Genomic DNA, 24,532 nt, shown 5'->3' with positions numbered 1-24,532 from the left:
GAGCTCGAATAACTATTTCCAGATGTATTATACCAAATTATTCCTATTCTTGTACTCTAAAGCCAAGCAAACTGGACTTTCCCTTCCTCACATATAATACTATATCCTCACTCTGTATTTTTCAACCTGCAATTTCTTATGCCTGTAATCCATTCCCTTCTCATCTGTACATTTTAGAATTCCTTGTTTCTTTGAGACTATGTGAGTGCTAGTTTGAACATACAGACTTTGGTGAACTCTCTGCTTGCCAATGCCCTCCATCACAAAAACAAAACTATAAATAGATATATGGATACATACATATACACATATAGGTGTATAGTATTTATATACTCATTTATATACCCATTGTCTCTACCAAAAGAATGTAAGCTTTTTGAGGGCTGGGAGAATATAACTTAATCTTAGTATCCTAATTTGTCTAGAATAGTGCTACAGGCATATGATAAATACCTCTTGATTTTTTGTAAGCTATTAGTTTTATTATGTTAAGTAAACTAGTTAATTCTTTATAACGTGGAGTCAGAGTATCTGTGCTTGAATTTGTCATGAGAAACTTACTAACTACATGATTCTGGACAAATCACACAATATTGTGAACCTCAGTAGTATAATTTGTAAAGTGGATTTAATAATAGCACCTTGGTCAGAGTGTTGTGGTGAGGATCAAATTAGACAATCCCTCAATGGTTTTTTTACAGAACTTAATACATTTTAGAAATTAATAATCATAATAAGATAGTTATATGTAGTATTAATATAGCATTTTAACACATACCAAGTAGGTATATCCATTGTTTCCGTTAAATCTCACAGCAATCATCTCAGGTAGTTGTAATTAATATTATTTGTGCTGCTTAACAGTTAAATCAGAACCATTTTTCATTACTGGTGTTATGACATTATAAACCACATACTATCATCACACTGTGGAATCTTTCTGTAATGTGAGCAATTCAATTACCCATTCATGACATTGTGTCTATAGAAGTAACTGCTCCCAGTAACATCATTTCACCTAGTATCAGGTTTTCTAGGGAAGCAATTAATGACTCTAGGCTGGGGTGGCCTGTAATTAATCTGGAAGGAAGCAAAGACCCAAATAGCTAGTGAGCAGGGTAATGAAAATCCAGATCGATTGTAAAGTTCAATATGGAATGGCTTTGCTCCTTGTGTTGCCCAAAGAAAACCAATTTAAAACACCCAGCTTGATAATAGAACTTCACAATTTCTGAAAATTCTTCCACTTGCTGAGAGAAAGTTACATGTAATAATATCAAGCTGTACCATTGCCTACTTCCTGTTTCACTGTCAACAGACTTTAGCTCTTGACATAGCTGTTTATGTAACAGGCAAGGTAATGTGATTACCATCCTGGGTAACACTATTGTTTTACTATCTTTTTAATGGACTCATGCCCAGCCGCCACAGTGATGCTTCTACTATTGTCAAATATTCAACAGATACTATAAAATCTCATAACATATCAATGAAACCTGATGAAATGAGACTTGGCATAAATGGAGAATTGATAAAATATTTATTCTGCAACTTATGTGGGTTCATTTTATTTAGAGGCCTGTGGGTGGAAACTCTTCAATTTTAAGTACAGTTATCAAAATACCAGTACTGGTGTGCTTGCAGTGCACCAAAAATAATCATCTAATTTAAAGATCTCTCTCTCTCTAGCTATTTACATTCTCCTTATATGCCAGAATTCTCCTTATATGCAGTTTTCACTTTATATAAAAGTTAGGTTTCCAAAGTAACCCTAAAAGTCAAATTGGATAGAAGAGCATAATGGAAGGGTCTGGGTCCTTAAAAACCTGAGACAAATCCTATCTCTACTATTTACAACCTCTCTGATTTTGGACAACTCACCTATATATTGCGGCTTCCTCATTTTTAAAATAAGGGGATTGAATATGAATTGCACAGTAATTCTAGTTTTAAATTTCTTACTTTGTATGTCTTTAAATATTTAAAATTATAAGATTCTAATGTGTCTAATGCATGAGACATAATGTTCCTTACTATTCCAATTAAGTAAGGCTGCTCTTTAAAATCAGATAAAGACAAATTTAATATATGTGATTATAATAACTATATACATCATAGTAAAATCCATTGTCTAGTCCTCATATTTCTAGACAGAAATACATTCCTGAGATTACATTTATCTCTAAAGCAGAAATTATAGACTATGGTAAGTAAGCCTCCAAATAAACCCTATTTATATTGTTTCACTACTTTATAAGTTCATCAAATTTGCTTAGGTCTTACCTTGATCAAAATATTTTTTGGAAGGAAGCAAAATATTTGGAAGAGTACTCTTTACTATAGTGACCATGAGGCAAAAATTATTCTAACTGCTAACTTTCAAGTTTGTGTGTTTTAAGAATAGGATATGCCTGAAGGAGTCAAAATAGTGGATTAAAGACAGGGATTGGCCTGATCTCTACAAAATTCCTCTCCAACAATGTTAAAATAATGTCTTATAATGAATTCTGCAATAGCATAACCAACAAAAGGATGGGCTGAAATGCTCTTTTCCAACCCTAAACAACTTGGAAGTTCAGAAGAAAATGTCTGTGTCACTGGGATAGAAGTAGACAAAGGGCAGAGTGGAAACAGAGACTTAATAGAGCTCTCCCCCCAAGCCAAGACACATACCTATACAAATGACTCTAAATAAATTCTGGAGCTGCAGAACCCACAGAATGAAGCACTGAAGCAAATCTCCAAACCCAAGAAACCTAGAAGGTTGACGGGAAGTGTCTATTATACCACGCTGGGAGCAGAGTACAGTCTAGCATGGGTCAAGCCTACACAGATGGGACCTGAGCAGGCCTTGGGGGAACTGAATCTCTGGCACCTGTGGAGGTTGCCAGACTTCAAAACTCCAAAACACCAAAGACAAACTGGAAGATCAGTGGACAAAATCTGCCGGACCTGTGTGAGATAGTACAGCAATCAGGACATAGCCCCAGGGTGGCAGAGTAGATAGAGGAGCTCATGGTAGCCACAGCAGGGGCAGAGGCAGTGGGTCTTTCTAGAGCTCTAGGGTCACAGATTGTGGGGAGATCAAGCAGCTGACAGTACACTCCCCCCCTCCCCCACTGGAAGCAGAGAACTACCACAGAGCTCAAAAGTCAATTAAACAGCTAGAGAAATTATCAAAAATCAGAAAAAGAATCAGACTATAGAAGTTTACTTTGATGACAAGGAAGACCAAAATATACAAAGAGAAGACAACAAAGTCAAAGCTCCTACATCAAAAACCTGCAAAAATTTTTGAAAATCAAATAAGAGAAGTAGAGCAAGAAATTTAGAAGAGAAATGAGAGTGATGTAAGTCAATCATGAAAAATGAGTCAATTGCTTGCTAAAGGGGTCCCAAAAATGCTGAAGAAAATAACACTTTAAAAAAATAGACTAACCCAAATGGCAAAAGAGAGCCAAAAAGCCAATGAAGAGAAGAATGCCTTAAAAAGAATTGGCCAGAAAGAAAAGGACATCTAAAAGCTCACTGAAGAAAACAATTCCTTAAAGATAAGAATGGAGCAGAGGGGAATTAATGACCTTATGAAAAATCAAGAAATTATATAACAAAACTAAAGGAATGAAAAAAATATCACATAATGTGAAATATCTTACTGAAAAACAACTGACCTGGAAAATAGATCCAGGAGAGACAATTCAAAAACTATTAGACTGCCTGGAAGCCATGATTAAAAAAAGAGCCTAGACATCATTTTTCAAGAAATTATCCAGGAAAACTTGCCTTGATATTCTAGAACCAGGGGGTAAAATAGATATTGAAAGAATCCACCAATCACTTCCTGAAAGAGATACCCAAAGGAAAACTTCTAGGAATATAGTAGTCAAATTCCAGAGCTCCCAGGTGAAGGAGAAAATATTGCAAGCAACCAGAAAGAAGCAATTGGATCACTGTGGAAACACAATCAGGATAACACAAGATCTAACACCTTCTACATTAAGAGCTTGTAGGGTTTAAAATATGATATTCCAGAGGCCAAAGGAGCTAAGATTAAAACCAAGAATCACCTACCCAGTAAAACTGAGTGTAATATTTCAAGGGGAAAATTGGAATTCAATGAAATAGAAGACTTTCAAACATTCTTGATGCAAAGACCAGATCTGAATAGAAAATTTGATTTTGAAACATGAGAATCAAGAGAAGCATGAAAAGATAAACAGGAAAGAGAAATCATAAGACACCTACTAAAACTGAATTGTTTGCATTCCTACATGGAGAGATAATATTTGTAATTCTTGAGGCTTTTCTCAGTATTAGGGTATAGGTGGAGGAACTATGTCATATAGACAGAGGGAACAGGGTGAGTTGAGTATGAAGGCATGGTATTTAAAAAATATAATTAAAGGGTTAGAGAGGAATCTATTGGGAGAAGGAGAAAGGGAGAAATAGAATGGGACAAATTCTCTCTCATAAAAAAGAGGTGAGAAAAAGCTTTTTCAATGGAGGGGAAGGAAGGGAGATGAGACGGAAAGAGTGAACCTCACTATCATTGGATTTGGCTTAAGGAGGGAATAACATGCACACTCAATTTGGTATGAAAATCTATATTACACTACAGGAAAGTAGGGGGGAAGTGGATAAGTGGGGAGTGGGGGATGATGGAAAGGAGAGCAAATAGGAGGAGGGGGGTAATAAGAAGTAAATACTTTTGAGTAGGGACAGGGTCAAAAGAGAGAATAGAAAAATTGAGGGGGGCAGGATAGGATAGAGGGAAACATAGTTAGTCTTTCATATCATGACTGTTATGAAAGTTTTTTGCATAACTATTCACATATAACCTACATTGAATTGCTTGCCTTCTTGGTGGGTGGGGAGGGAGGAAGGGAGAGAAGGTGAGACTCAAAATTTTAAAAATGAATGTTAAAATTTTTTTGCATTTACATTTTCAAGGAAGGGGTAATAGGAATGCACAATGTCTTGGGGTAGGTAGAGAGGAGAGATGGGAAGAAAATGTACAACTCAAAATCTTGTGGCAAGAAATGTTGGAAAGTAAAAATAAAGAAACTGATTTAACAAAAAGTGGAGCACAGTCTAGGGCAGGTTGCAATTGGTGAGTTGGCAGCATATCATGGGGGAGGTGACTGACTTGGCAGCAGTGATGGCTTCTGGAGCTCTCGGCCTACAGATAATGGGGAGGGGGTCCAACAACTGACAAAAAGGGGATTACAAGGACCCTTTTCTGCAACTGGGAGCAGGACTGTGTTGTATTCCCATTCTCTATAAATGCTTCCAAGTCACAGTTCCAGGGTTAGAAAAACACCAACAGGAACAGGACCCTGGTCAGAACTCTAGGGCAGAAAAGAGTATTTATGGGGAGGTGTTTCTTCTGAGAAGATGGTGGAATAGATTTGAAATTTCCAGGCTCTTCAGATTCCTCCATTAATACACAGAAAGTTGTCACAAAATGAATGCTGAGCAACAAAAAATAAAGGGGTAATGCTGTTGTCCTCCTAAGACAACTTTAGAGAACCTTAGGAAAGACTCCAGGAGCTGAGGTTTTGCCTCAGTGAAATGTAAACACCTTCAGGCTGACTCCCACTGAATCAATAAGCAGCAGACCCTGGAACTGCTCTGTCAGGAAGCAGACTAGACCTCAGGAAAAATCACCTCAACTTTCACCTCAAATGGGGCCTCAAGAAATTTCACCTCACAAACTTCACCTCACAGTCTTAGAAACTTTCACTGCAGGAAATTTTACCTTACAAACTTTCATCTAAACAACAGCAGATGCGAGTAGGGGGAAGATGGAAGGATACCCCACCTCCCAAATACCCTACACACACAGACACTGTTTCTGGATGGGAAGTGATCTTAGGCTATGGTTATAGGTGAGAAAGAGTGAGCATATGCATAGTGAGTGAGGTGCCACAGGGAGTAAAAACATTTTTAGAACAGTGTTGATTGGGGCCCTAATTGAAGCTTAGGGAAGGAAAAAGTTCCCTTAGGTTGAGTATCTAGAGAGAAATCAGAAAATAACAGTGAAGAGGGCCTGCAACTTAGGGCAATATTACCTACAATTTAGGATTAAAGCTTGATGATAATAACAAGCTACTAAAAATAAAATAAACAACATAAAAATTAAAAATAAGTAAGCAAAGGAAAGAGAATAGGAACACAGAGGACTTACTTTGGTGTCAAAGAAGATCTGGGCAAATATTTGGAGGAAGACAGGTTTAAAAAAAAAGTAAAACACTCCTACCCCAAAGAATAACATCAAATGGTCGCAAGCCCAAAATGAGTTCTTAGAAGAACTTAAAAAGGAATTCAAAAATCAAGTAAGAGAGAATGAAGAAAAAAGGGGAAAACAAATTATAAATAAAATTACAAATGAAATTATAAAATAAAAATTAACCAATTGGAAAAAGAGGTCCAAAATCTTAGGGAAGAAAATAATTTCTTGAAAACTAGAATTGGGCAAGAGAAATAGAATAATGTTATAAGAATCCAAGAAATACTAAATCTTAAAAAAAAAAGAAGACAATCTGAAAAATCTCATTAGAAAAATTGGTCTAGACAACAGACTGAGAAGAAACAATATAAGAATTACTAGACCACCTGAAAGTTATGATTAAAAAAAAACCCCGAATACAACATTACAAGAGATTATTAAGAAAAATAGTTAAAGATCTAGAATAAGAGAATAAAGTAGAAACAAACAAACAAAAAAAAAACCTGTTCACCATCTGAAAGAGATCCCAGGAGGAAAACTTACAAGAATGTCATTGCCAAGTTTCAAAACTCCTGTATTAAGGAGGAAATATTGCCAACAGGAAAATAAAAATTAAAAACTACAGATATACAGTGAGAATTTCACAATACCTTTCTGCTTGTACTTTTAAAATGCCACAGGTTTTGAAATATTATATTTCAAAGAGCAAAAGAGCTGGGGTTATTTCTAAGAATAACTTACTCAGCAAAGTTGAATACAATGCTGAATGACAAAAAAAAAGGTCATTTGATGAACTGAAAGACTTTCAGGTATTTGTAATAGAAAGACCAGAACTCAACAGAAAATTCAATTTAAAATTTCCAGAAAAAAATATAAGGAAAACATTAATGACAAACTATAAGGAACTCATTAAAGCCAAACTGTTTACGTATCTATGTGAATGTGTATATACACACTTATTACTTACATATATAATATATATATATATATGAAAATGTTATCAGTATTCTTAAAATTGTCGTCATTACTAAGTTTGACAGAAAGGTTGAGGCTGATTCGTGTATGATGAAGTGATTCTAAAAAAACCAAAACTGAATAGGAAAAGGTAAAAGGGAACAATTATTAAAAAATGAAGTATGAAAGGAAGAACTAATACAGAGGAAGCAGGTAGGGGTAGAGGGCTAGTAATGTTGGAACTTTTTTCTCCTCTGGGTTGAAGACGAAACTGTGTAAACTTGGAAGGGTGTAGAAGTCTTAACACATATAGAGGTGAGAACACTGTGGAACAGGGTGAGGGGAGGAACTTTTAGAGAGGTATGCAGATTAGAATTAGGGGGATGGGGAAGGAGGTCTAGGGACTTGGGGAAGTGTGGGTAAAGTGAGGGTGAAAGGGTGGAAGAGAAAATGAAGTAACAGAAATATGGTAAAAAGAGAAGCTGAGAAAGAAAATAGTGAGTAAAAATAAGATGGAGGGAAATTCATAAATTGTAATAACTGTGAATGTGAATGGAATGTTTAAAGGAGCTTTATTTGTGGCAACAAAACTGGAAATTACAGGGATACCCAACAATTGGGAAATGACTGAACAAGTCATGATGTGTGACTGTGATGGAGTACTAATGTGCTGTAGGAAATAATGAGCTCAATGATCTTAGAAAGGCAAGTAAGTAGAATCAAGAGAACATCATATATAATAATAGCAATTGTTGTAAGAAAGACTTTGAGGGGCCGAGTGATTCTGACTATTATAAATATCCAAATTAAAAATAAAGGACATAAGAAGAAAGATACTATCTGCATGCAGAGAAAGAAGTGATACATAGAAGCAAGTATAGAAGAATTTTACATATATATATATATAAAATATATTTGTATTCAATGATAGCCATCTCTATGGGGAGGGAAAAATAAATTTACATAACTGTTGTACATTTGGGGGAAATAGCAAGTGGTATGTAGTAAATTTAGAGTTTCATGTACAATGGTCTTTTATACTGTACCGTGTTTTATGAAAATGCTTATTTTCTTCCATTAGTTGAAAATAAAATATTTTTTAAAAAGTGTTTATGGTTGCTCAGAGATCAGAGCACTGGCCAGGAGGGCAGTGACCATACTTCTCCTTAACTCATTCCACCTTAAAAAGAGTGAAAACTTACAGACGTCACCTGACCCCACCCCACCCCACTAGCTTTGAAATCAGCAGGATGCCAACCTGAAGCTTGGGACAGTATCCCCTCCACCTTAAGAACAGATCTCAACTTTAACATACTGTTAAATGTCAAGGAATATGTTGTAAAAAAAAAATAGGAAAATAACAAAAAATGAACACAACCAGATCATTGGATTCTAAGTAGAAATAGTAGTTTGTTATTACTAACAATAAAGTTCCAAAAATTATGTTGGAAAATAGATTCATAAAAAAATTTCTTTCCTTTTGGACACATTGTCTTTACCTCTTTTTCACTTCATATTTGGCAAGTAGACAAGAAATAAAAGTGTCTATTAGTCCCATCCTCCATTACCGTCTATTTTCCTAACTCAGGTTCAAAGCTATTTTCCTCCAGAGGAGGACAATATGGACTTAAGTTAGTGCCTGACCCTCAGTGGAGGGATCTTATTATATGTAAGTAATAGAATCACAGTAGCTTCTTTTTCTCTTTCCTCTACTCTCCAACATCTCAAACATATACTTAGTTGTTACAATAAAGCATTGGGGCTGGAGTCAAGAAGACTTACATGAAAATAATTTGTTTCTTGAAGTTTTCTGATCTCTGAAATGGGAATAATAATAGCACCTATGCCCAGGATTGTTATGAGGATAAAAGGAGATAATATTTGCACAATGCTTTGCAATCCCTAAAGTACTCTACAAATGCTAATTATTATTGTTATTATTTGATCATATGCCTGGGAACAAAAAGATAAGTTAGAGATCATCTAATCAATCATCATAATCTACAACCTACAATTTCATTTTTTGTTTTAATATGGTTATGTATATAAAAACACATACATGCTATATGTAGGTGGACGTGGATATGTGTGTGTGTATACATACACACATACACACATATAAGACATACAAAAATATATCACTAATTTACACTACTCTATGTTATGGTACATTATATTGTCACATGCCATATTATATATTGTTATGTATTCATTATTATGCTATATATCTATTTTATATTTAATATATAACTATATCTCAACTATATAACTACTTTTACATGTATACATATACATAAAGTTCTCTCTATATAATTACTTTTCTTGAACTTTGTCCTTTGTATCTTATAAACAATATTCTGATCAATGTTCCATAGATTTCATGAACCTGCTATTGAGGTCTGTGATACAAAAAACAAGATAAATAATCTTTGATAGAATTCAATGGTTCTCAAAGTGTCATCTGGGGAATTCTTGGTGTTCTCTGTCTTTTTCAGGAAATCTGTAATGCCTATCTATTTTCTACATAATGTTAAGATGCTTTTAATATGGCAAATTGTATATGTGTATGTATACATAAATGAATACATACATATATACACATATGTCTTTGTATGTGTGTACACATACTTGACATAAGCAAAAGCTCATGGGGGGAGGGGTTAGTCCACAATTTTAAGAGCATAAAGGCATTCTTAATCCAAAATTTTGAGGATTGATCTTTTCCAGTATCATGATTTTGTAAATGAAGTTACTGAGACCAAGAAAGGCACAGTGGTTCTAAATTCACTGCTCTTTCCAGTAGAGCAATCTGAATCTTAGGTAAGGGGAGGAAGAGGGCAGATACATATTAGGACTCTGCTACTCTTTCTATGGTTGACCATGGAAGCTAAAACTGATGGCTAGGGCTGGGCTAGCCATTTATTCTCTTTCACTGTTCACTCAGCTTTATAAATCTTTAACTTCTAACCAATGTGAAATCTACATATTTTTTGTTCCCTCAGTTACATATATGGTCACAACTCTGTGTTAATGCCCATTATTTGGTATCTGCTCTGTTGTAAGCTCTTATCAGAGTCTATGGAATAAGCTTCCCTTTGGTACCTTCTAATTTAACTAGGCTTCCAATGATATAATTTTAAGTATCACCAGTTTTACTATTTCAGGGAATTTTTACAAAGGGAATTCAACATTCCATAGGACTCACTGTAAAGATGTTTTCAGCAGCTTTTTCAAATTTAGTTATCCTCAAAAAAAAAAAAAATGGTAGAGGTGGATTTTTAGAAACTCCTTCATTTACTTAAGTACTTACAGTACTTGTACAGGCCAGAGTAACCTTGGTAGTCCTCAAAAACTCAGATTCTTCCAAAGGGAAATAACTGGACTTGTCATGTGAACTTCCTTGCCTTTCCCTTTATTTTACATCTGCCTTGAGGCCCATTGTTGCTGAGGGGAGTTAAGTGATGGGTAACACTGCACCTGGCTTTGCCTGTGGTCCCAGGTGGAATTGTAGATGCATAATGGTGCTATTAGAAAATGCTGCATTGGAATCACAGCTCTAAAAACAAAGTGAATTAGACAATGCAAAAGGATCACTCTTTCTTCTGCTCCACCATAATCCATCACCCAGAGAAAGGAATTGCTACAACAAACCTCCTGGGAGCATAATTAGGTGGGAAGGTAAAGGAATAGCCTTTTGTATTTGCCTGGCTTTGATGCTGCACAGGGTAAGATACTGTATACAAAAGCATCAAAGGCCTATGTTAGTGTATATTAAGCCATTTAGCTGGTGCATGGAACATTGCAGCTTGTCCCAGGGATATAGGTAAAGAAGTAAATATTGACTCAGCAAGAGCACAAACGAGAAGCCTAATTAAGTGAAACGGTACCAAAGGGAGACTTATTCCATACAATCAAGTAATGGCTTACAACACAATAGAGACCAAATAAAGGGCACCAAGATACAGTCCTAATCATAGATATACACAGGGGGACAGAGGATATGTAGTTTTCTATTGAGCCAGAAGTCTGATATTTATAAATTCAGATCAACAATGAAAGAGCATCATCCCAGGCAGTCAGTGTGGGACTTGATAAACAATCTTAAAAGCGGATGCTGACCTCCAGTGGGCAAAGAGAGGCCTTATCTCCCTATGGAAGAAAGTAGCTGAGCTCTAGGGAAGACTAGCTTTTCATTTTTTCCAGAGTAGAAGAAAAATTAGTATGGCAGAGTCTAGAGTTTGGTTAACCCAATGGAATGCTGAGTTATGTGTGTGAGACAGTATAGACTAGGTAGAGCACTGAAATTGGGATCTGGATCCAGGTTCAAAATCCCACACAAGCCACTTCTTTGGGTTTCAGTGTTCTCATTTGTAAAATAAGGATATTGGGTCAGATGATTACTAAAGTCCTTTCTACTCTAGTCCATTCTAGGTGGCACGGAGGATAGAAAACCAGGCCTGGACTCTGGAAGACCCATTTTTATGAGTTCAAATCTGGCCTCAGACACTTACTAGCTGTGTGCCCTGAGCAAGTCACTTAACTCTGTTTGCCATAGTTCTTCATTTCTAAAATAAACTGGAGAAACAAATAGCAAACCATGCAAGTATCTATGTCAAAAACAACAAAAAACAAATGAGATCACAAAGTGTTGGACATGACTGAAATGACTGAACAATAACAAAGCCCCTTCTTACCCTAAATCTTAAACCTGAATGATGAAAGTATACGTGCATGTGTTTGTGTGCATGTGCACGCACCCACATACACACACACATCTGAATAGAGGACATAAAAGGTTGAATGAGAGATGAAGGTATGTTATGGTGTCTCCTCCTCTCAGAATCAACAAGTTTCTGTCATGCACCTAATTCTAACTGAAGACTGCATAATCTGTTTCATGTAGAGTGCAGATTGGAGTAAGGCATGGACAGGATCAGGGGACCAGGCTATTGCAGATTTTTCTGCCAAGTGTCGAGATTGTCATCAGGGAACAAATGAATGGGGAATGGGAGTCAGAGGCTTCAAGAAGCTAAAGGGGTAGTATCTTAGAAAGATGTTCTTTCATGTACATTTTGGTTACAGTGACACATACTGGTTCTTTTTCATTCTGCCTTTTCATTGAAAAAAAGTTCTTTAAGGACATCTACTAGGTTAAATAATTTATTGTAATTGTATTTAGTACAGCAAGGTGTATAATTGCATTTATTTTATAATGATTCTTTAATTCATACTTTGTTTAATTCACACTGTCTACTATCCAAATAGTCCAAAATATTATTAAGCATCTTATAATTACATAGCAAATTATGCTTTCTGAATATTGCTAAATCTCTCCCTAGTCACCATCCACTCATTCTAATCATTTCTGTCCTTCAAGATTGGGTTCAAATTCTTCCTTGTGCAAAATCTTCATTAGCCACTCTGATCTATCTCACCTCTGTGCTCTTATATCCAATTACTGTCTGTACCATATATCCTAGCCATTAACCTAAGGAGGATAATAATTAATTTGGATACTATCCAAAATGATGGAATTATTCTTTACTTGTTAATGTGGTTATATTTGAAAAACAAAAGGGACCTATAAGTTATTGCCTTATCCTTTCTGCAATTTATACTTGGAAATACAGGGCATCCCCAAAGTTTTGGTGTTCTTTTAAACTGCACTGATTTTTGGGAGATCCTGTATAGTAGGATCCTATATAGTACCTATATAGTAGGTACTCAATAAATATTATTCTTGTACAATTGTTACAAAGCTAGACTAGGAAGAATGAGGTACAAATTATGAGAAGCTAATACACAAATAAAGCAAGCTCACAATTTCCTCTTAATGATGGGCATACTTTTTTGGCTGATCTCACTAGGACATGGTTTAGTTTTATAATGAGCAGAATGTCTCTCAGAAAAGCTCACATGCCTGCCAAAGGCTTGTGGGTAGAAAGAAAGGAGGCTTTTCAAGAGAAGTTGAGACTGATGATGGAGACTTTTAATTCAAATATTTGGATGAGTAACATAAACACCTATCTGACAAGTTTGAATACTGATGAAGGCTAATTCTTAATCTTATTTAGCAAATAATCCAAATATACCTTAACACTTGTTTTGGTAATGCATAATTACGACATCCATTTCACTCAGAAATCCAAGGACAACATTTATTTTCAACTACAGGTGAATCTCATCTCTCATTGTTAATATGTTCGAAAAAAAGAGTAGATATTAGTATTACAATATGCATTTTTAGAGTGCTTTGAGGCTTACTTAGTCCTTTCTACCCCTACAACAGCCTTGAGAGGTAAGGTAATTCAATTATTTTTAACCCCATTTACAGACGGTAAATCTGACATTTAGGGAAGTTAAGTATGCAGTAATCACTGGAAATGACCTGAACCAATCACCACATACAAATAAATAACAATTTTAAAGTAGCCCACATATAGTACTATGTTTTCTAAGCATGTGTATGTGCACATACATACACACTTATACATAAACATACACACATCTCCATACAGATAGATACACAGATATATACTTACACACAAATAAACACAATCCAATCGCTGGACATGAAAAAATAAAATCTCATATGGTTCTCATGACAGCCTGGGATCTAGGTTCTCTTATTATTCCTGTTTTATAGATGAGGAAACTCAGGCTGAGAAAGAAGAAGTGACTATCCTTGGGTCATGAAGATAGTAAGTACCTATGGAAGGATTTGAATTCAGGTCAGTCAGTAATAGTCCAAATGTCTCATTTTACCAATGAGGAAATGAAGGTGTGGCTTGAACCAAGGTCTTCAGACCCCAGACACAGCCTTCTTTCCTGTGTATCACGAGGAGACTTCTAATTCCCATAATATAACACTTGTACTCCCTACCTCAGAAGGATATTGCAAGGAAAGCATTTTATAAACCTTAATGTGCTATAAATGCAAGGTAGAAGCACTCAGGTGTATTACAGCTTTATTGGCTTATCTTTCAACTTATTTTAGAAGCATAAAGCATATTTTAAAACAAGACATACAGTTGCTGTGCTGCTGCTTTAAAATTATAAGCCTCTTCCTTGATTTTCATGTAGCATGTGATTCTGTTTCACCAGCAAGTATCTGATGTGCATAAAGCAGGGCTTGAAGTCACCCTCCTTTCTGAGCAGTGTCCACACTGACCATGTCATTGTTCACATGTGCTTGAAATCAGTCATTTAACTGTATCACAAAGAAAGTCGAAACTTCACCTTGCTCTCTGCCATGTTGCCACCTCTGAACGTCTTTCCTCCTTTTTTCTCTCTTTTCCTTCCTAATCTTCATAAATCATTCTACCAACTACCTCCAACAGGGAAGAGGGAAATTTAATTCCATAAATCCTTATCTATATCTAAGCTCTCTCATCCAGATCTAGATTTTGTACCCTCTACTTATTACATATTTGACTCTCCTGAACAACAGCTTTACCTTCTATAATATGGGGTAAGAATATTTTCAATGCCTATCACATAGGGTTACTGTATGGAAACTTTAAAGCATATGTGTAAGTTTATATAAACACATGTGTATTTATACACATATGTATGCTTTAAGGCTTGAATACTCTAAATAAACTAATGTACACACATGTGCGTGTGTGTACACATACGCACATGTGTATACTTTAAGGCATAAGCTATAAACACACATACACCTATATACACATGCATGTATATGTATGCATGTATATTGTGTGTGTGTGTTTGTTTATTGGGCAGCTAAGTTACATGGTGGTTAGAGTGCTGGGCCTAAAGACAGGAAGACTCATCTTCCTGAATCTAAATCTGGTCTCAGATACATCCCTGGGAAAGTCACTTAACCCTATTTACCTCAGTTACCTCATCTGTAAAATGAGCTAGAGAAGGAAATGTCAAAGCACTCACAAATGGGATCACAAATAGTTGGATTTGACTGAAAAATTCTGTTTGCATATTGATGTGTATACATACATGCATACATACATACACCAATATAAATGTATGTGTACACATATATGTGCACTCATGTCTCTACACATGTACATATGTGTGCATGCATGCACATACACACGTGTCTATACACATACAAGTATGTGTTGTATGTATATGATGGGTGCGTATGATAATCTGTATACATATGTATATGTGTATTTTATGTATATGATATATACATGAGCACATACACATATAGACAGATAGATATAGACATAGATACACACATAATACACAAATATATAAAATATCCACATATCTGTCCATTTCCAGAGTATTATTTCACAGAATCAGTTTATTCATTTAAAGGGACCTCAGGGACCATCCAGTCTAACTCATAGACTAACATAAATGAAACTTTCTTTAACAAACCCAAGATGGCAGACCTCATTCTTCTTTTGCGAAGTTCTGTGTAGTTCTTCCTTACCTCAGATCTAAATCTTCGTCTGTGAGGCTTCCACCTATTATTCTGAATTCCACCCTTTGGAGCCAAACATAAATATTTCTCTTCCCTGTGACAGTCTTTAAAATACTCAAAGATAGCTTCTCATATCTTACCCCTTTTGCAGAAATGTTCTCTTTCTTGGTTTACAGTCCTAGTTTCTTTAATTCATGACTGCAGGTCCATCCTCAATCTGGCTTTCCCCTCTAGGCACCCTTTGACTCATCAATGTCCTCCATACGTTGCAGTGATATGCAATACTAAAGAAGTGGTATAGCTTAGGACACACTCATCTCCTTATCTTGCATGCTACTTTTCTCTTCATACAGTCCAAGATTGCATGAGCTTTCTTTGCTACCCTCTGAGGTCATTGGCTCATTTTGATCTGGTAGCCCACTGAACCCACCAGACTGTTGTAGATTTTTATTAAGTTCCTCATTAATTCTCTGATTCACCCAATAGATGTTTATGAAGCACTTATTATGACCTAAGCAATATCTCCCCACTGAAAGTCCTGTTTTACGCCAAAGAAAATGATGTAAATTTCTACAGATTGATAGATCTTTAAATATAAAAATAATCTCTTTGATTACTCTTAAGCAATTCAATAACCAATCATGATTAGAAAAAACTGAGGATGAAGAAAGGTATTCACCTTTTGCCAAGGTGATGGACTCAAGATGGAACAGTCAATATGGGGGTTTGTGTTGCTCGATAACACATACCTGTTAGATTCCTTTTTTCCCTCAGTAGTGGAATGATGGAAATTTATAGATATATATGTCTGAGTAGAGGCCATAAAGTTTGAGTTGAGAAGTGAAGGCACATTATAGTGCTCCCTTATGGGAATAAGTGCAAGGAGGAGCAAGAAAAAAAAGGAGGAGAGAAGAGGAAAGAGGATCATTGAACCATCTTGTTTTGTTGTTGTTAATACAGATAATAGGAAGAAGTAGAGAAAAAACAGTACTGCTTTTAAACCTACAGATTCAATGTAGTATATATTTTTAAAAAGCAAGCTAGTAGTTAATAGAAACTTGCAGTTTGGGACACTTTTCTTGTTTTCTGTTCTTTACAAAAATAAAGTCTACTTGATATTCAGTTCAGAATAAAAATAAGAAGAAAAACAATTTTAAAAAGTGTTTTTCATAACCTACCTTCTGGAATGTCTCAGGGGAGGGGAGAGCAAATCTAGTTGTAATGCCCCTGAATGTCCCATTGCTGAGACTGGAGTATATCTCTAGGGTTGAGGCCCCATGTATGGAAAATCACCAATAAATGAGACCATTGGCATAGCCAGACTACCCAGCATACTCTCCTGGCCATGAGAAACTTCTGCCATTCACTCAGTTTGGGCAATGTTACATTTAAAAAGTTGTTTTGTAAAATACAAGCTTCATACAAATATATGTGTACTTGATGTTTCTAGACATTTTATCCACTACTCAAACCACCAGAAACAATACTTTTTAAATGATAAGGTTATATACACACACGTACACACACACCCGCGGTTGAACAGGGACTTACAGCTAACTGTATTAACTCCTTCTTTTTATTTATTCATTCATTCATTCATTTATTTATTTTGCTGCTGCTGAAATTAAGGGCCAGGAACATTAAAAGATGGGTCCAAGGAATTGTAAATATGTTTATAAATAATAAAATCTAGGATTTGAACCCAGGTCTACTGATTTCTGACTTAACATTTTTCCCCTTTCTACATATTTCTTGCTTTCTTAATGGTTTTTCTTTTGAACTTATTCAAAGCCTTTAGACCTATAAATAAAACATAACATTTATTATCTAAATAGCTCCAGCAAGGTATTTATCTTAAAGTATGGTCAAGTCAGAATATATGGGTTTGAATTCTGATTCTCATACTTGTTAACTCTGTAAACTTGAGTAAGTCACTTGAAATACCTGGGCCTGCAAATGGAAAGTGAGGGGGTTTGGACTAAACGGTCTCTAATTTCTCTCAAACATGTATGTTTATAAACCAATGAGTCTATAACCTAGTCTGACCATTGCTTCTAGCATTTGAACAACATATTCTTCTTTGTCCCCCAGTGAAGATGTTCATTATCTTGTCTTGGTAATGTAGACTGTCTATCACCTATTCCTTACTCTCAGTAGATGACTTTTTCTTAAAGAAAAAAATCATACATTTCCTTGCTGACATCTTTTACCCACATCTCCTAGAATATTTGTCACTTGTAATATGTTGCTGTCTACTCATGCCCAACAAGCCCCTCTCCATTGCCCTTTGAGTGATTCCTGACTTCATTTGTTAAGATAATACAGCATTCTATGACTCACGGACACACAGAATCCCTGAAAGGATCTTGGTGATAAAAGATGTGCCTTTGTTTATTTTAAGGAGAGACTTGGAGTCCTTAAAAACGTTATGCAATCTCCCCAAGGAAATCCTACCAGCTGCCCCACTCCTGTTCAATTCTGGAATGAACTTATTGCTCATTTACTATGTCTCCAAAGATACATGCAGATATACTTAGAGATAGATGAAGTTTTTATTTTTAAATATATCAGTATTTCTAGTCATGTGAGCAACAAATGACAGATTAAACATTCCTTTCCTCTCCCACTTCCCATGACCTCTCAGACTTCTAAAAACAGAAATTATGCAGCAAAGATAAAAACAACTTCAGTATCTCCACAGTCTAGGACACCCAGAATCCAAAAGAAAGTTAAAAAACAAAACAAAACAGAAGCTGATGCTCACTCATCATCTCTCCCTCAGCCCCATGCTATCAGCAGCAAGGTTGTATTAGAAAACCCAAGGATATGACACAGGCATACATCAAAACACCCACCTAGATCTCCACTCACCCCTCCCACTTTCCTGGGCTGTGAAGACTTTGCTTCAGGTTATGGAAGTTAGCTCTGGGAACTCTAGCACTGCAAGCTCTGAATTGCTGGTACCAGTAAGGAAAAACAACAAACAAGCTCTTAAAACAAATGATGCTAAGGAAGGGGGGGAGTGGGATAGGTCACCATGACAGAACACCTGTGGGGCACTGTGCAGCACTCCACCAAGGCCAAGGAAAAGAACAAAGCTCTCAGCTGGGGACAGTTTGGGTCACAAAAAGACAGCTGGAATAGAGGGCTACTGGGGTGGGGGGAGGGGGTGAGTCATGAATTACTCAGTGGGGGAGGTGGCTAATATGCTTTGAGTTCTAGCCCCTAAAGAAAACATAATGAGAGGGAAGGGAGTCAGGAAGTGAACGATAAGGAAAATAAGAGAGGGGAAAAGACCGAAAGTGCCAAAGATTTCAAGAAGTAAACTCAAAGACCTTGAAGATAAACACAATAATCAATGGGGAAAAAAACAACTTTAACACAGAGGGAAATAAGGCCTCCAGAACTAGTAAACAAGTCTAGGCATCTATACATAAATACAAAATGAAGGAAAATGATCCAAAATTGATGAGACAGAGTACTCGGTGGAAGTTGAGGACAACATGGAAATAAATTATGACACGATGTTTTTGAGTGGTTTACAGAAGAAATAAGAATTATGAGAGCAGAATTTTTGTCCTGCTCAATAAAAATAATTGACTGAATAGACAAATTGGATCTGCTTTGGTCAGCCTCATTAAAGAAACAAAAGAGAGAACAATAGATTGGTGATGTACATACACAGAATTGAAGGAAAGTCTAGAAGAAAAGAATAAAAAAAAAGTTAAAAGAAAATATGCTCACTATTTCCACCAAAGCATACTGACCTTAAAGACATGATGTATAAAAGCAACCTAAGGATTATAGGTCTCCCAGAAGAATATCACAAGACAAAACAACTTAAAACCATAATGAAGAAAACAATAATATGGTCCAGAACTTCTGAACAGAGAAAATTAAATTCCAATTGAAAGATTTCACAGATTCACTCCAGGACAAAAAAATACATGAGGTCACAGACTCTAAGACACACGGAGTAGTTAAACTTAATAAACCAATTCAGAAACAAGTTTTGTAAGTAATAATAATGATATTACAACAGTTTACATTTATATAGCATTTACTACATGCTAGGCACCATTTTACACGTTACAGTGCTTTACAGTTGTTATGTCATTTGATCTTCACAACAACTCTGGTAGGTTGGTGTGTTTATTATCCTCACTTTACAGAAGAGGAAACGCCGATCGACAAGGGTTAAGTGATTTTGTCACACAGTAATTGTCTGAGGCTGGATTTGAACTCATGTTTTCCTGACTCTAAGCCTCATTCTCTATCTCTTATACAACCCAACTGCCCCCATCAGAAGAAAGACTTTTAAATAAAAGGAATGGGTATTCAAGTAATGCAAGACTATTCTATAACCACTAGAAAAAACTGGTGGGAATGTGTTCCAAAGATCACTGGTTCTCAGGCTGGAATTCAATAATGAAGAAGAGTTGGAACTCTTTCATAAAGAAAACTAGAAACAAAGAGATTGCTTGCCTCTCAAACACCCCAAATTACAGAAATTAAGGAGGAATAAAAACATATATCAGGCAAGGACAGCAGCATCAACACAATGACAAGACAGCAGCAAATTTCTCAAAGTACACAGGGGAAAAAGACTGAAGACAGGACTTTGGTAACAGTGAAAAAGTAGACAAATTATGGATGAAACCTAACAATACCTGCCTACAGGGGACTCAATGGTGATTTTATCAATTTTATCAATTCTACACTATAACATGGGAGGGACTACATTATAACACATAACATCATATAACATGTATATAACATATAAAGAGGAAAGTGGACATTTTTGTCCACTTGTCTTGAATGTATTTTATTTGTACTCAGAACTCCTCATGAGTTCAAATTTAGCCTCAGACACTTACTAGCTGTGTGACCCTGAACAAGTCATTTAACCCTGATTGTCTCAGTTTCTTCATCTGTAAAATGAAATGGAGAAGGAAATGGTTAATCACTCCAGTATCTTTGCCAAGAAAATTCCAAGAGGGGTCATGAAGAGTCAGACATGAGTGAAATGGCTTGACATTAATTTTTTTTTTTTTACTTCCTCTGTGGAAATTAGTGCTTTCCTCTTTTGAATCATGTTGAATATCTTTTTTGGAATCTCTGCAGTATATGAGAATTTTATGTAATCAGAGCTGGGTAATCCACAAGCAGGCATATTCAAAAGACCTCTCCACCTATATGGAATCCTTCAATGATTCAGACTCTGGGTTATAAACCCTCTATGATAGGACAATATGACAGTTGTCCTGACCTTGGCTCAACTGTGTTTTTAGAGTCACTGTTGCTAGTACCCAGATGGTTATTGATTCAACTTTGTCATTTGTTCAAATTTGATGAACATTTCTCATTATATCTTTCAATGATTCTTATATGATTTCAATGGATTAAAAGAAGTCATCTTCTTGTTAAGGAGACGTGAATGAATAATTATTTACTTTGACATTACATAAATTTCAAAGAATATGGTAGATCAGTTCAATAAGAGAGTTAACATTCTTCTCTAGACATTTCATTGGCAAGCATTGTATAATTTGACCACAAACACTGATATACATACATAAATATATGCATACATCCACACATGCATGCACAAATAATTGTTCTGCATTTCTTTCCCGGAAATTTAATTACTTATATCATATAGGGTAATGTTCAATCTATTAACACTGATATATGGGGAAAAGGAAGATGGCAGAGTGTTTAGGATAGAAGACATGGAGTCAGGAAGATCCAAGTTTGAATATGACTTCAGATACCTACTAGCTGTGTGACCATGGGTCAGTCATGTAATCTACCTCTGCCTCATTTTTTTTCACCTGTAAATTGCGAGAAGTAATATAGCACCTACTATAAAGGCAAGGTTAAAATATGTCAATACATCTAAAGTACATTATAAAACTTACAGTGTTGTAGAAATACAAGTTATTATTTTTATTGGTATGTTTAAGTGTGTATGTGTGTGTGAGTGTGGTTAAGTGTGTGTGTGTGTGTGTGTGTGTGTGTGTGTGTGTGCTACTCTAGGTCTGACATTTGACAAATGACTCTTCCAAATGATTGTGCAATGCTTTAGAACTTGAGTCTTTCAATCCTGTATTGCTTTAAGATGGATAAGTGCATTAACTTGCTACATGAGTCTGTATTTAGCCAATTTTCTAAGCACCTGAGTCCATCCATGATTTTCTGCTGAGTTTTAAGCAGGATTACAGCTTCTTGGTTGATTTTCCATTTTGCTGATTTTTCCCCTGCCAACTAATCAGTCATATTTATTTATCCAATTTAACAAATTGTGGCTTTGGCATACCTGCCTCCTTGTGAAACTGTACAGTGAAAGACATTAAGTAAAATTCACAAAATATGGCAATTAAGTGATTAGTCCCTTTCGAATATCATAATAAAACTGCTCACCTCCAAATAATGGCTTGTGGGAAAAGGGTAATTTTTATTATAATAGGTAAGCTCCATTTTAAATAATTGAAAGAGTATCCTTTTGGCATTTATATACATATATATATGTCTATATGTACATACATATATATATTATATATATATATGTATATATAATATATATATATACATATATATGTGTGTATATATATATATATATACGTATAGGTTATAACAGAAAACCTTTTTACTTCCCTAACTCATCATTTTTGGCATGTATTTCTTTCCCCTCCTCCACTTGTGGAAGTTTCAAATTCTTCACTACCGGGCTACCAGGAATCATAGGGTTGACCTGATAATTTAGGTAGGGATTACCTTTGAACTCTTGTTACCTGATATCCAATTAGGGGATTGAAACTAAAAAATAAATGTAGAGAAATAGGTTATCACCCCCTCTGTTGTATTATTTAATACTTTCCTTGTCATATTCTTATGTTACTGTCTCTTTTCTCTTGCCAGTAATCACCTTGTAGGTTAAGGGAGAAGAGGAAAAAGGAAGGGAAAGGAGAATGTTTTGTCATCAAGGAAAGATCTGGTATACATAGGTAGCACAGTAGCCATAGTACTGGACCAGGAAAAACCATTTCCATTAATTCAAATCTGGCATCAGACATTTAAGAAAAAGGCAAACCATTCCAATATCTTTGCCAAGAAAATCCCAAATGGGATCATGAAGATACTGGAGTGGTTTGTCATTTACTTCCCCAGCTCATTTTACAGATGAGGAACATGAAGTAAACAAATTTATATGACTTGCCTAGTTTTAACAAATAAAGATTAATTAATAATAATAATAAAAGAACAAATTCCTCTGTGATAGAAACTTCAAAGCACAGAAAGGGATATAATGATGTAAACTTCTTTCTCTTTTCTTCTCATCTCTGCCTTTCTCTCTGTCTCCATATGTCTCTGCCTTCTGTCTCTCAGCATTTGTAACAACAGGAAAATATCAAGGAAAATTTAGGAGGTTTTTATTCCTGAAGGTAGTTTACAAACAGTTCATTTTCATTGAAAAGTCACTGAAACTAAGTATTGCTTGAAGTAGGACACACTAGTTTATGTCCATACCTGAACCCAGAAAATGCTCTCCTATTAATGATAGGAAGAGTAAGAGGAATGCCTAAAATCAAATGTGGAAATAGTACTCCATCAGCTAAAGTTTCATGTTATACAAATGGAAAGAGAATTTGTATCTACTAACAATCCTAAAAATTTAAATAATTTGAAAATGAATAATATGAAAGTTCGATCAGTATTCATTCTAAGTCAGAAATTACACATATATTTCAATGCTCCATCCAGCTGTTCAACTGCCATCCAGTTGTAGCATGACTAAGATTCTCAAAGATGATCAATTTTGGTACGAAAAAAAGGTCATACATGCTCATATTTCTTTTATAAGAAAAGTGACATTTCAGTTTCTTTTTAGACTTTTTCATTGAGATTTTATGTGCTAGGCTATTAATGAAGGAACATGATTCCTATCTAGCCATGCTAGGTATTTTCTAGCCAATGATAATCTTCCTCAAATCTTTCCCCTTTTCAATCATCCTCCATTCAGTTACCAAAGTGATTTTCCTAAAATTCAGGTGCAGTTAAGTCACCCTTCATATCCACCCCACCCTACACACTCAGTACACTTCAATGCATCTCCATCACCTCTAAAACCAAAGACATAATCCTTTTTTTGTTATTCAAAACTCTTTTCATTCTAACACACTCTTAACTTTCCAGTCTACTTACACCCTGCTTCTTACTATACATCCTTTGTTCCAATGACAGTTTCCTAGTTTTTCCACGAATAAGACACGCCCCTTTTCACTTAGGGCATTTTCTCTGGCTGTCCCTCATACTGGAAAAACTCAATGTCCTCAACTCAGTCTACTGACTTCAATCACTTCTTTAATGTTCAACTAAAACTACATTTTTTTTTACACAATGCTTCTCCTAATCCCTTTCAATTCTATTGCCTTGTCTCTATTAATTATTTCTTACTTGTATGTAGCTCATTTGTATTTGTATAACATGTTTCTGTCATTACATTGGAAGCTCCTTAAAGACAGGAATTATCTTTTGCCTTCTTATGTGTCTCCAGGGCTTATCACAAGGCCTGGCATACAGTAGGTGCTTAAGAGATATGTATTTTTGATGATGATGATGATGATGATGATGATGATGATGATGATGATGATGATGATGGTGATGATGATGATGATGATGATGATGATACTGGCAACATGAAAGACAAATAGTTTGGAGCCTGGAATGTTAACCCATGAAACTTTCAGTAGAAATTGTAATTTATACTTACAGCAGACATGATGAGCTCTCCTCCCAAATTCTGGATTTCAGCTTTCACTTGACTGCATATTTTGAGCTGGTGGGAATAGAATTTGATCTGTTCCAGATAAGCCAATAAATCTTGCTTGCAGGATGGGTCAGGGCACTAAAATAGACCAAATGAAATAGAA

The 24,532-nt window shown here is 35.6% G+C and overlaps 1 protein-coding gene across 3 annotated transcripts in view; it reads right to left on the bottom strand.

Moving 5' to 3' along the window:
- The window catches only part of CTNNA3 (catenin alpha 3), a 1,968,199-nt gene that overhangs the window by 39,632 nt on the left and 1,904,035 nt on the right, over positions 1–24,532 (bottom strand). For all 3 annotated transcript variants that reach the window (XM_072628814.1, XM_072628812.1, XM_072628815.1), the window contains one exon: positions 24,373–24,507. In XM_072628814.1, coding sequence (XP_072484915.1) covers positions 24,373–24,507 — 135 coding nt within the window. The remainder of the gene's footprint in view (positions 1–24,372; positions 24,508–24,532) is intronic.

Source organism: Notamacropus eugenii, chromosome 1, assembly GCF_028372415.1.
Source record: "Notamacropus eugenii isolate mMacEug1 chromosome 1, mMacEug1.pri_v2, whole genome shotgun sequence".
Classification (NCBI taxonomy): Eukaryota; Metazoa; Chordata; class Mammalia; order Diprotodontia; family Macropodidae; genus Notamacropus; species Notamacropus eugenii.
Note: the sequence above shows the minus strand (reverse complement) of the source record. Positions and strands in the feature narration are given on the sequence as shown.